This window comes from Chaetodon trifascialis, chromosome 9 (genome assembly GCF_039877785.1).
Source record: "Chaetodon trifascialis isolate fChaTrf1 chromosome 9, fChaTrf1.hap1, whole genome shotgun sequence".
Lineage (NCBI taxonomy): Eukaryota > Metazoa > Chordata > Actinopteri > Chaetodontiformes > Chaetodontidae > Chaetodon > Chaetodon trifascialis.
The window spans coordinates 26033798-26047720 of NC_092064.1; the positions used below are offsets into that span (position 1 = coordinate 26033798).

General features: G+C 41.7%; 1 protein-coding gene across 3 annotated transcripts in view; it reads right to left on the bottom strand.

Annotated features, from left to right (window-relative positions):
• cntn5 (contactin 5) overlaps positions 1-13923 on the bottom strand; it is an 87512-nt gene that overhangs the window by 37676 nt on the left and 35913 nt on the right. For all 3 annotated transcript variants that reach the window (XM_070970015.1, XM_070970013.1, XM_070970014.1), the window contains exons 3-6: positions 12737-12943; positions 8446-8569; positions 8160-8335; positions 2065-2160 (exon numbers count right to left, since the gene is read on the bottom strand). In XM_070970015.1, coding sequence (XP_070826116.1) covers positions 2065-2160; positions 8160-8335; positions 8446-8569; positions 12737-12943 — 603 coding nt within the window. The remainder of the gene's footprint in view (positions 1-2064; positions 2161-8159; positions 8336-8445; positions 8570-12736; positions 12944-13923) is intronic.

A 13923-nucleotide genomic window follows, 5' to 3' on the forward strand; every position in this document is an offset into this window, starting at 1 on the left:
ATAATCTGTAAACATGAAAAATATGCATCAAATAAAGGCCCATTTATACCCTCCGGATCCGGACGAAATCCGTCCGTCCGTCCTACACGTTGCCTCCGTAGGGGGCCTTCATACCTCCGTCCGTTTTCAGTGTGTTGTCAGTGTGTCCTCTAGGGGGCAATGTCGAGTCATAAATTACAGAGCCGTTGTCATGGCAGCCAATGCCTTGTCAACGCTTCTGTCAGCATATACCGGCATCAGTAATGGCGTCAGTAGAGGAGGTTATTATAATGACAGTACTGAGAAATAGGAAAAAAAGATTAGACGAATCTTTTTTTTGACGTAGAACCGGTTCTCTTCTTCGTCGGTTTTTAGTTTGACTCATTTTGCTCATTTTGACTCTACACTGCCCCCACGACTTCCGGTGCTTTCGAGTGGTTTCATCCGGAGAGCTCCGGATGGCTAAGCTCAGAGCCGACGGACAAACTGACGGATGAAACAGCCTCCGGATACGGACGAAAGCGTCCGTATCCGTTATTTACGGAGGGTATAAATGGGCCTTTAAGGCCCAACAGCCTGTTGAGGCCATTTTCCAACCATGAGACAAACCTGGCTTAAGAAACTTTAACTTTCTGACTGCAGTATGACTATTTGAAGGCTGCTGTTTGTATGGATAAATAACATTAAAGCAGCTACAACTAAGAGGGACTTCTTTTACTGTTTCAGTTGAGGGGCCGTTAAAGCTTGTGAGATATGAACATTTTTCTACAACACTTTGAACTTTTTAACCACAGAAATAGAGCGAAAGGGAATTGGAAACTTTCCAAAACCTTTGATCACAGCTTCGTTTTAAGTGCCACTTTGCAGATCTGATCTTTTGTGTCGTTTCTTATTTGTTTACCGTCTTTGGTTCACAAATGCTGATTTGACAACCTCTGTCACAATTAATTTAGCAACTTCATTCAGACAACAAAAACAAGAATGATCAAAGTATTAAAATGAGCCACAGCAGTCGACTTTTGGTACTGAGGTTATAATCTCATTATTCTGAATTGCACTTTTAACAGCTGAGTGCTTGTCTATATAAAATAATCTGTGCTGCTCCAGTCGGTCAATCTAATACAACCAATGTAACGTGAGGGTCTTCTCGAATGTCATTGTGACTGAAACCTGGCTGGATTTTACAGCTTATAGCAGCAGGACTGTAACAAATCTTAAATGACAGAAAATCACTATTTCCATTAAACTGATCTCACTGCGTAACATCATCTCCAGAGTCTGATTCTAATTTTATGTCAGTCACACTTTCAGCCATTCAAGAGAAAAGCGTGGTGGAAAAATAAAAGCATTATGTACGCCGGTGTGACCTGTTACTGCAGTGTGAAAAATGATATCCACCTGGAGCAAAGGCAACATCTGTGCTGTGATTGATGGAGAACTTCTGCACTCCTGCACATCTGCACCGCACTTTAATCTGTCAATCATCAGGAATCGTTAATCATTAATCGCCTCCTTTCTTAATCACTGACTCTCCGGTTGCTACCGAGACATTCGAAATGCCATCCGCAAAGGGAAGCGGGTGCTGAAGAGCACTTGGAAAGCATTCCCACGGGTGCAGTGCAGCGATATGACAGAGCTGATGCAAACAGAAAGCCGGGATGATTCATGGCTCACATAAGAGCTTACATTAGAGGACAACTGCAGAGAGGCATATTCAAGATACGCCATCAAACAGCAGTGTCTGTGCTCTGCCTATGCCAAATAATTGGCTGTGTTACATTTCTTTTCATTTCTAATGACCCAGCAAATTTGATCTCTGAGAATCTGTGCTCCGGCTCTGCTGTCGCCATAACTTACATCGCATCATTTGAACAGCACGGCTGGATGGACGGGAGACGGACGGACACTAAAACTAACCATCAAAATACAATGCAATAAAGAAATAAAGAAAGAAATAATGGGAGCAATCTTTCACCTTTGCACAGCGATAACAATACTTGTTGGAATTGCGAGGAATGAGTTTTTGACAATCCCAGAGAAAAGTTTTTTCCTCTTCCGTACGTGACTGAAGGTTTAAACTCTTACCTGATGAATGAGGAGGGGGGGTACACATGAGGACCACGCCTTGGCCTTCACGCACAGAAACCCCTCCTCTGGTCTTCCCACTGAAAGCACTGAGATCTGGAAGAGCACACAAAGACGATCCCTCAGCAAACAATAATGAAAAAAACAGGTACTCGGTTCAGGTTTGGCAAAGATCATCATCACGGTTCAAAGAGCCAGCGGGTCTCCAGCACCAAACGGTTCACAGGAACAAAAAGAAAAGGGACCTTGGAAATAAGCCGTTCTTTGAACTGGTGTCTGTGTAAGGTTGAGAAGAGAATTACTGCTGATTGAATGAAGTTTAGATGTTTGCTCAGTTCACATTTGTCGAGCAGTCATGCTGTTTGGAAGAATTATTGAATCTACGCTGTAGAACAGAAGTGGATGAATTGTTGAATTAAATAATTTCATACGATATTACCTTTTCTAAAACTCCTTTTCTGACAGTATTTTCAATGCACTAATGTGGCAGTTTTTGTTTTTCTGTGGAAGTAAAAGACGGCAGGTTTAATCTGAAATCCCAGAACTGCAGCCTAACCAAACCCTGCCTGCTTAATTTCTGGTTGAAGCGATGCCAAAGTGTGGAGCGACAGGCTGCTGACCCAGGGCAGGTCTCTGTGTCTCCACCACTTTCATTTCATCACTTTGAGGGGCAGTGTTTACCATTACCCTGGAACTGTTGGATAATTATGCCTCCGAGTGACTTGTGAAACCTGCATCTCGTCCAAACTTCTGGCACATTTAATAATGATCATAGTTCACGGCCTCCGTCTTAAAATGTAGCACAAAGTCAATTTCCTGTCAGCATGTATTTCTTTATTTTTCAAAACATCTGCGCGGTCCCCTTTTTCTCCTCATTGTGTTTCATTTTCTGTCATGCAACTATTTCTTAAAAACAGATTAATATCCACAAATATACAAAACTAAAGGTTCATTTAAGCCATTTAAAAAATTGGCAGGGCTGTGGTGAGCAGAACCAGCTCAACTATGTCAGAAAAGAAGAGGAAGAGTGAATATTTCATGTGGTTTGCTGCACTTTCACAGCAGAATCAACCAGGAGAGCAGCCTGTCATAAAACATGGATTTGCAAGCATTCAATTCACACCACAAATCAATGTGCCATGCTGACCACTTCCTGTGCTTCAAACAAGGCAGATCCAGCCCTGAGCAGCCAGTTTATCAGCCGCAGTCTGTGAGCAAATGCAGATGATTGCAGAAATCTCCTCTCGGCTCCCGGTGTTATTTAAAATTAACGAGGGATGATTGAACCTTTAACCTTAAATAGATTTCCCACAGATGGGACCGTCAGTTCAATGTTAGGTTCAAACTGGGAGCTGCTGGTCCTCTGTGTGGTGATGTGTTTTACACCGACTTGCCATTTTCTTATTCTAGCCGTCTTTGACTACTGTGCTGGTGAAACTCAATCCCGTCATCTTGGCCTATTTGCTGTGTGACTAGTGTTGATATATTTGTGCCAACAACCTGTCACCAGAGTATCGCAGTGGAGAGCCACCGATTGTCACCATGTTCACTAATGATTTACCAGCAGCCGTCACCACCCTGTTTTTTTTTGTCACTGTAGCGCCCTTCTACTTCAGTTTTCTTTTGAATTCATGAAGTCATAAGCTATCAGTGCTCTCGACTGTAGCTTTAACGAGCAAACAGACGGCAACCAAAGGTCACTCAGTAGATTTTTCATCCATTTATACAGGACTTAAATGAATGAGTGAGCTAATAAATAACACAAACGCACTGACCAATGGTTTCTACATCTAACTGCTGAAGTACAGCAGCAGTTACTGACCTGCAACATGACTGCTGTACTCGGCACAAACCACATGTGAGTATATGTGTTTCTGTAAATACCTTCAATTATTTAGCATATTGTGGAAACACACGCCTTCTGAGATGGTTAGTTAAAAAAGCTTAGTTAAAAAATATTGAATGTAATTTTCCTCTTGATGTATTTCCACTTTTACAGACCCATTGCACTTGCTGTTGAAAACAACCAGCAATGGGAGAGGTCTTTCCTCAGAAACAACTCCAGGCACCTGAGAATTTCTACATTTATATATCAGGCTACGGCAGCACTGCTTGTTTGAAATAAATAACTCATGGTTAGCAGTAATGGACACGATAACTGAGAGAGAAATCAAAGAGCCACCTACATATTCCTACAGCACTGATGGTTGCTTGATGAGAAGTAAAATGTAGAGGAACCACGGCTATGATCACTTCACTTGTGAATATAAAAGAAAAACCAAGCTGGTGTTTCAGCCATCCAAAGTAAGATGTCAACGTTCGAAGCATTTATATGTTATGGAACCAGGAGACAAGGTTTTTACTGACCTATGAGTTCCCTTTGCTGACTACAATTATGTAAGTGAATCAATATTAATGACATTTTAATAATGTAAAAACAGCGCGGTCATTAAAGCATCCTCAAAAATTACAAGTCAACATATGTCCACATAAATGTTTAAACTCCAGACATGCAGTGATGAAATGTGCAGCAAGCACAGGAGCAGGTGCTCAATGCAAATGAGTTATTTCAAGATCAGTGTGAATTCAATCAGCGGGCATTAACGACTGATCATTTCACATTTGTAGAACATTTAGGAGGCGTGTGTGTGTGTGTTTGTGTGTGTGTGGGGTGGGGGTGGGGGTGGGGTTTCCAATGCTCAAGTCAAAGCGTCCCGTTAATTTTATTACTACTGTAGTGCTCAGAGTGGCTCGATACCTGAGCCTCAGCCAGAATCACGTCTGCAGAGAGGGAAGAAGTCTTTGGGGAGAAAGATCAGAGGCCTCCTTTCTGCCTGCTGCCTTCAAAGTCACGGCTGAAAAACAGCCCGAGTGTGAGTTCAGCAGCTCAGAATTTCAAAACAAAGAGAGAAAAAAAAGCATCCTACTGAAACATCTTTGGAGCAGAGTACACGACCAGTGGATAGAATATAGAGAGCCCTGACTGAACCTTTCCTCATGCATTCTGGCTGGTCCACTCTGCCTCTTCCCTGATTCCCTGCATGAAACAGAGCTGTGTTCAGTTCGCTAGCTTGACTTAACAACCCTGTGGAGCAGAGGGTACAGTGGAGTGCTGCACAGACACATTAATTTCAACCTTTGCCGGACCCTGCAAAATTCATTCAAGGATTTAGCATGCTCTGCTTGAACTTACAGCAGGTAGTTGGTAATTGGGAGACTAATGTGGCTGGCTGAATGTGACACACACTGATTGTGCAACACAAGAGAATTAAGTTGACCAGCCTATTTCAAGAACAGCAAAAGCATGTAATTGCTTCGTTAAAACACTCATCTTATGTGGAAAAGAACTGCTGTTGCGCATCTGAACTGGTAAAAGCAGTCGACAACTGTGTCAGCGCCTGAAAATGTGCAGTGCCAACATGAAAAGAGTTCGAAAAAGTTGAGCTCCACGCTGAGTGATAAATATCCACCATTTGTGATGCTGAGAGAGAGGGAAGGTTCTGCATCCAAATGTGTGCTGCAGGGCACCTCTTCTTTGTTTCTGTGGCTAGCCGTTTGAAGGGTCGCCTTTTAAGAAATATAGATGGAGTATGAGCCTATTACACACTGATGCAGTTGAGTGTTTGTACTCAAAGCTGAGGAAAGAGTCACACAAATCTGTTGCTTCAACAGCCATCCATAAAATTACATTTCCTTATGTTAGCTTAGCAACGAATAGGAGGCAGAAGCATCTACTGAACTCTCATGTTGAGTTCAGCTTATTAATATAATTAGGAACGACACTAATAAGGCAGCTTGCTGAATGTGTATGAACTATATGAAAATGAATAAAATATGCAACACTTGATATCTAAACTAGTTTCATAAGTAAGTGTTCCAGTGTTTCCTTCACTGTATGATGATACAACTCTGTCTACAAAGAACTGTTCTTTCTCCCACATGCACTTGTCTAACTGGTTCTTCAGGTCTCACCACAGCAGCAGCTGGTGAGATGTGGGATTTGTTGCTGACTCAATAGTACATGAGAGATGGCCACGCATGTTTATTCAGTGAGTGATATTTTAGGGCTGTGGCTCCAAACCCCCAGGCCACAGAAAATGTGCCACACTGTACAGAACTAGAAGGAACGGCTTTGATTCGGCAGCGAGAGATGAATAATAATGATGGAATTTTATTCAATTATAAGCTATTTTCACTGTAATACCTCCAGCTGGGCACAGTGTGTCTGCGTCTGCGCCATGTCAAGGCCCCAACAAGAGGATACCTACTGACCTGTCTGTTATTGCCACTACAAAATCCAATTTTGTGCAAAGATGTCTTGGCTGAAGCTGATGTGTGACAAACAAGTGGACATCAACTCAGCTGACACACCTGCCTGTCAACCAAACATGAGGCCAGCAACACCCACCTCTTATGTGTTAATACGCCTTAAGACTTAAATTTCTGCCAAAGCACACATTGGAAGAATTGTGATTAGCCAAATTAATTAAATGCAAATATGTATTTGGAGTAAATTGTGAAAAAAGAACTGATTTGAAACTGAAGAGAAGAGAATTCAATATAACTCTGTTATATTCAGGATACTTGGGTAGTCGTATTGGTTGCTGCTATACCGACAGTTGCTGAAAAGGAGTCTTATATATGTGAAGCTACCTTTTTCTAAGCATTATGTTTAAGCTTGAAACACAGTAAATTAAATATGCTCCAGTACATATCTGCACAATCATTTGCACTACATGACACATCTGTAGTTCCTTAAGCTCTGTTTCAAGTCTGACAGAACTGCAGATATCTTAGTCTAAATGATGACAGGTACCCAAAGCAACTCCAACAAATGAAATGCACAATAAAGATGGCGCATTTGCAAAACACCACCCTGATTTCAGAGAACTAAAACTTACTGCAAGACTCTTACAAATCATTGCTCTGAATGTGATGGATCATGTAGTGTCAAACAATTGCACAGTATTCATGCACAACTAAAAATAGCTCCTCCATGTCTCAGCTTGAAGCTTAGGCTAATAAATGAGTGTCTGCACGTTAGACTGCTCATTTTCAGGCGAGTTCAGGAAAAAAAAAGGCGCAAGCTGATTTTCTTCACATACTGACTTGACACTCGAGTGGAGAGCTGGGGAGGAGGAGATCTGGACAGAGTACATGTTGAGGTGCAGCTTCTGTCCCTCAGAAAGTAGCAGCACTTTTTTGAAGCTTGTCTGTGCTTTACCATCTGGGCATGTCTGCCTGCCAGCGCAGTCTGGCTTATATTTAATTATGACAGGTCTTCTGATTTCTGCTCACATTTTTGACCACACTAAAATATATGAAACTTACCAAAGAGCAAAAAAAACACAAGAACAACAAAAAACTTGTCTGTTGGCCTGCAGAAAATAGTGCTTTTATGAAACTTTTTTTTTTTTTACTGTTTATATACTTTCAGGCTAATCTAGCCATTTGTTTCCAGAGTAATTCCTGTAATAACTGCAAGTCCCCATAACAACACATGAGACTATGTACTATACTTTCTAGCAAAAGCTCAGTGAGTGAGACCGGTAATCTCCCTGCAGACATGCCAATAAGGCTATTATGGTCATTGCTCCCGAGGAAACTGCAGGGAAAACCAACAATGCATTTTCCTCTGAGCATCGTGCCCCTGGTCTCTCCGCGTGTGCTGCCTTAGTCTGTGATAATGTTTTGGAGTTAGTCCAGGGATTACTGGGGGAAGAAATGTGCTTTTTGCTCTCATTTACCATTGAGACATGGCATTTGAGGGCACAAACCCTGTTAACGGAGCAACTCAGCAGTATCAGATGGAGCCGGTGGGAGCTAAACTCAGCAACAAAACCTTACTGTAGACAGCGTAGTGTTTATTTACCCCCAGAAGCAAACAGGTTTATTTTGACTCAGTGAGACAAGGGGCTTGGGGCTAATTATTTGCTTCATATGAAAGCTGTATTCTTCAAGTCTGACAGATTAAAATGCACCTTTTCCAACACAGACACACAGAGCTACATGCTGTTGTGCAGAGTATATCAAATATACAGACCCTGTGTATGTAGAACTGTAAAGATGCTTTAAATAAATTAAAGTCTACTCACATGCAAACTGCAGAAGAGCGTCTCGACTTAAGACGGTCCCAAAGCTGTTCTCTGCTTTACACTGGTACTTCCCATAGTCAGTGATCTCACTTGCATTCGTAATAATTAAGTTTCCATCAATTAAGCTGTAGCGATAATCGGTCTCTGCATCTACTTCTGTCCGATTGATGTACCAACTGCAAAACACAGGAAGAAGAGGAGATATTAATGCATTTGTGGTGAACAAGAAGCTAATGAGACGTGAAAGTAGGACTGCAGTTAGGAGACAGACAAATGTATATCTCACCTGTATTTGGGTGGTGGATTCGCCCGGGCTTCACAGTGCATCACCACCTTCTTTTCACCAGAATCCAAAGGAAAAATGATATCATCTGGCTCCTGGACAAAAACAGGCCCAAACTCTTCACTTTCTATGAGGAAAAAGGAGACGAACACAAGGATGAGCGCAATTATCACAACGTGAGCGCCACTCACTTTTAACAGCCAATTACTTTTTCTATGACTCCCCAGTTTGGTTAGTGCAAGTGCATGTTTCCTACCAGCCTCTGTTACAGGAAACAAGAGACAAGGAGGAAGTACAGCTGCACAGTGTGATGGAGCTACAAACAGCAAAATGCACTGTAACATTGAGCAGCATGGCATTCTGCAGCACAATGCAGATTTTGGGGACGGGTGATGACACTGTTGTATTGTGTGCCTGGAAATCAGCTTCCTTTGTGATCATGCGGTTAACCTGTTTGGACGTGATTCATTGGGTCATTGGTATACAACCACGTTAGAGGAGTGATAACATCCGTAATGAACTGTTAGTGCTATTCATTGGCTCTTCCCACTGATCGATTTCTGACCTTTTACAGTAGAATTTTCAGCACCCTGCCACTGGAAATAGCCAGTTTCTTATTTGTCAGGGAAGAAATGTTACTACAACACAGTCTTTCCCTTTTCTGTCAGTCCTCCCACATTGTTTACTATCCTCCTAATAGTCTGTGGCAGGCCTCTATTTTTTTAAAAGCTCTGCAAGCAAAATTACAAGAAATAAAACAAGTTTATGGCAAAAATCTTATCCACAAAAAAATATGGCCATTTCTGAGCAACAAATATTAACAGTTCTTATCTTTGGGCTTTAATATGTTGTTACTCAATTGCGAGACACAAACAAATGTAATAAAACAGACAGCATTATGCATCTACATGATAACAAGGGCTTATTTCAAATGGTTTTTTTTTTCTTCTTGTTCTTCAAATCTAATTCAATATTAAAACTCTGTCATGTGATATATCCACATTACAGGCTGCTCATGCCATGACAGCATGACCAGCCAGTGCAGGTATCCCAAAAGTACAGAAATTTGACATCTGAGCATCATTTAAGGCCATCAAGTGCACCATAGGTAGTGTGCAAAGGAGTGGCTGGAAGGGCGCGGTGCTTTGTTAGGACTTAAGGTTTATTAAGTAATAAACATGGCCATGAAAAGTAGAGAGGTACCTGCACATTGGAATCAGAGCTCCTAATAAAATCAGCTGCAATAGTAAATTTTGGATGTAAACTAATCCACTGTCTAGAACGGAGAGCGATCTATATAAACCACTGACAACATCTGTGTCTGACACATTAATACAAGTGAAAACATGACTGTCAGAAGTGTAAACACATCATTAAAATATGTTTTACAATATCATTAGGACAGACAAAAATAAAAACAACACTGCACCACCTCATACTACCACAGTCAAGATGACACACACTGTTTCTTGATCTCAGGTGCTCCTGTTGTTAATTTGACGTGGCTCTCACGCAGGATTTGAGCTCTCCTCGGCACAAACGCGCCCACATATCGATATGCTTTCTGGCATATCATTTCTGTGTGACAGTCCCTATTGCAGTTCTCCTCTGTTCCTTCAGAGTGCTCTACTCTTTGATCTATCCTTCTGTTAACACAGAAGTGGCGCACTTATTCTTGAGGGTTTTCTAGGTGTATTGCATCAGACTACAAAAGACAGCTGAATCTTTCTTGTACTGTACAGAAGAACTGTTTCTCTTTCAGATAATGAATTCATGAAGAAGGTAAAGCTGGTAAACAGATAGTTATCGACATTCATGCTGTGTGTTTACACAGGCATCATTATATTGGGCATTCACGTTTGGGCGGCATTACATTTGATCTGGGACATAAATCATAAAACAATGTGAGCTGCCAGTCTTGAGCACTTGTCACTATTTAGGAATGATCTGATGACAAAAAAAGAACTGTGGCGTTTTTCCCAGGGTATGTATAATCTCACCGATCCTCTGTCAGCAATCTGCTGCTCTGCAGGGAAATAAAAAGCTTTTGGAATAATACCCTAATCAGTGGAGGAAAATGAATCAATATTAAGTTGCGATCCTTGCTGAGCATAAAAAGCAAAGCAATTCAGAGCTTGGAGTGTTCTGAGTGTTTAGAAAATGGCACAAGATTTCTAGATTTCTTTGCACCGCTATCTATCCGTCTTTATATAAATTAAACAATACCAGTATGCTCCACCTGCCCCAGTTTAGTCTGTGGGTCACAGGCTACAGGCAAGAACAAGAATTACATATCATTAGTTTAAATTTCAGTTTAAGTTAAACTTTCCAATCCATTTCTGTGCCCTTAAATCACGTGGTGAAGCATAAAAAGGGACACAGCTCCCACAACATTCATGCGATGCATCTGTGATAAACACCTTCAAATTAAAGCTGAGAGTTGACACTTTAACCTCAGAGTTATTGTTCATTTGAAGTCCAGTGTGATGGAGCACAAAGCCACAAAGAATGTAATTGTCTGTCCTGACTGCACTGTAGTTGTGCTTTACAGCTGAACGTGATCTAAATCAATAAATAATATATAGCATTCTGCAGAGAGCCATAAAGAGGCCATGCTTTGTGCTTCACATGGCAGGTGAAACTAGTCGTGGATTAGACTGATGTCACACTCGTTAATAAATGGACAACCGAAGCCCAAACATCTCATTCCCATTGGAAAAAGCATGACAGTGCAATCAGAGGTGTCTTAAATGTAAATGTTATATTAGCATTTTTTAGAACAGCTAGCTGTGTAATTGTTGCTGAATTACTTGAGCCACGTACACTACATATTTGTGACTGTTTAAGAACGTAAAAGAGTTGAATGAAAAAGCCAAGTTTCCGTGCTGAGGGACATATGGTCTGTGTGTGTGTGTGTGTGTGTGTGTGTGTGTATGTATAAAATACAAACACATACACAGGCATGGAAGTTGTTTAAATCACTCAACTTCAAGTGCCACGGCCATCTGTCAGTCACAGAGCCAAAAAAGCAATATCCCCTTAAGCCCCGAAAGGTGCATTACTTTTTGGCATCCATTTCACCCACTGAACATCAATCCAGTGCAATGGTATAATGCTCTTGTCACCACTGACAATGGAGAGGCATTACTCTCACCTTGGTTATAGAGATGTAAGTCATTTTATAGCTACCTAGTGATAATGCTGTCAAAAAGTAAAAAAGACAGGAAGATAGGCAGAGAGGCACAAAGGCAGACCGAAAAAGAGTTTGTTATTCCTGTTTACTGCCTTCGTTTAATGCTTTAATGCTGCCTGCGCGTGCTATCCTTTCACTGCAGCTACACATTTCCATTAATTAAGTGCTCCAGATGCAATAAGCATGATGTGATTAATCATATATTAAAGCATCAATGTGTCATTATATCCTGTAGAAGTCAGGAAGTGACCCATGCAGATTTATGACTGTTTCAATGCTGTGTTTGGGATATTAAATCTTCCCTTTTGACAAAGACATCCATCATATCTATAGCTTCTATACTGACAGGAACACAGAGACAGTTGGATATTGCTGTGATCCCACTTCAATTTCACAAAGGCCATAACCCCAGCCACTGCAGACCATGCACAGTGATGATGGATAGGTGAGACTCATTTCCAGAACGAATCTGAACAGACAGGGAGCCTTCACACATAAAGTGTGACTGGATATGGCAGACCGGTGCACAGACAGCAGAGTGCAATCGCACCTATCATTTAGGAGAGGTTTATTCAAACTCTGAAGAGTCTCCCCTTTTACTTTGTTTCATTTGGACAGGTGAGAACAACTTGAACTCATCTGGCTCCTCCTGTTCACCTCAAGATGACCTGAAAACTCAGGTCTCCGTCCGTCATGAGGTGATAATAAGGTCGCTGGTCAGAACCGAGAATGTAATCCAGGACTAATCAGTGGAAATGTCACAAAAATGCAAAGCTCTCCTAGCAGGAGGAGGCAGAAGATGACATTTGATAGCTAGCAGTAGCATCTTACAGCTAATCATATTCAGTGTTTTCTTAGCTAATGAACACCACAGCAGGTAAATAATGCCAAGAAGTCTTCACTATTCTTGGCTAAAGCTGCAAATCTGTGCTGGAAGACAAATTTGCAAATTGCACTATTAATGAGCTATTTGTGAGGTCGACTTTTACGGACCGCTTGCAAGCAAGAATGTGAACTTTAACAAATCAAAAGCAAAACTTTTCCATTTTGGTTCAGACAAGAGCAAACAAACTGTAGGTTTGACTGCACCATTAGTTTTACCTTCACTCCTGTAGTCCTCCTGAGAGCTGAGCAGACTCAGCGCTGACAGGGGGTGACTGGAGAAAGCAGGCCAGTCAGGAGTCACCAGCCCACCACTGTGGTGTTGTCGAGGTCTGCTGCGCGAGCTGAGCACTGACGAGCTGTCTGGTTTCATTCGTAATACTGCTGCATATGATATAGGCCGTGCCGCAACAGCTCTCGCAAAGTCTGGAAAAAACAGCGAAGAGTTACATCATATATACTCTCATGATTTTCAAAGAAATTGGTCTGCTACTCAAAGGTGATAAAAGGAATCTTGTATTAGACGAATATCTGGAGGAGCATCTTAAATCAACGTCTGAATGGAAAGAAAGAATTATGCAAATGCTGTTTCTGGTTTAAAAAATCTGAATTCCTCTGGTTTGCTTGTACACAGCAGCATCTGCGCTCTTCTTTTGCCACATACTGACTCTCCGTCTGTGTTCCTGCCACATTTCCCATCACCTGACCTCCCCCGCCCACCTGCACACCTGTTCCCACTCACCCATTAGTCTTGCAGCATGCTCTATTATACCAGCCCGTCCCCGTTCATTCTCTGCCAGATCGTAAATAAGTGCCATCATCCCTGCCTGCCTGATTCCTGCCTGCACCAACCCCTCCCCCCTTGTCTGTCTGGTATTGACTTTTGCCTGTTTCTGACCTCAAGTAAAAGCTGAACCTTTACCTGCTCGGTCTCTGAGTCATGCTTTTAGATCCAAACCTAATAATACTGAGCCGCTACAGCACTATACTGTAACCTCTGTATTCTATAGTACTACTCTCAGTGCTATTGTCCTACTCTATAAAACTGAGCAGCTCAAGCCAGCTCCCTGTGCTACTGTATGAGGAATAATCTGCAGCATTAGTGTTCTACCATGCAGAAATCTTGCGGAACAGAAACAAAGAAAAGAACAGAGTAGCAACAGCAGGATATGGAGGTGTCATGATTCAGAGACAGCTCCGGATGAAATACGTGGAAAAGACCTGAAAGGCACTTCCTACAGTCTGCAGAAAATACATGTACCATTAAAAACATGGGCACAGAAGGTGTGATGTAATGGGTTTCTGATGAAAATCCACATTTAGGCAACAAAGTGTAGATCTGGAGATCTGACGCCTCAGTGAGCTTATATCTGCTCCTCTTTAAGCTTCAGTATCCACTTAATGGA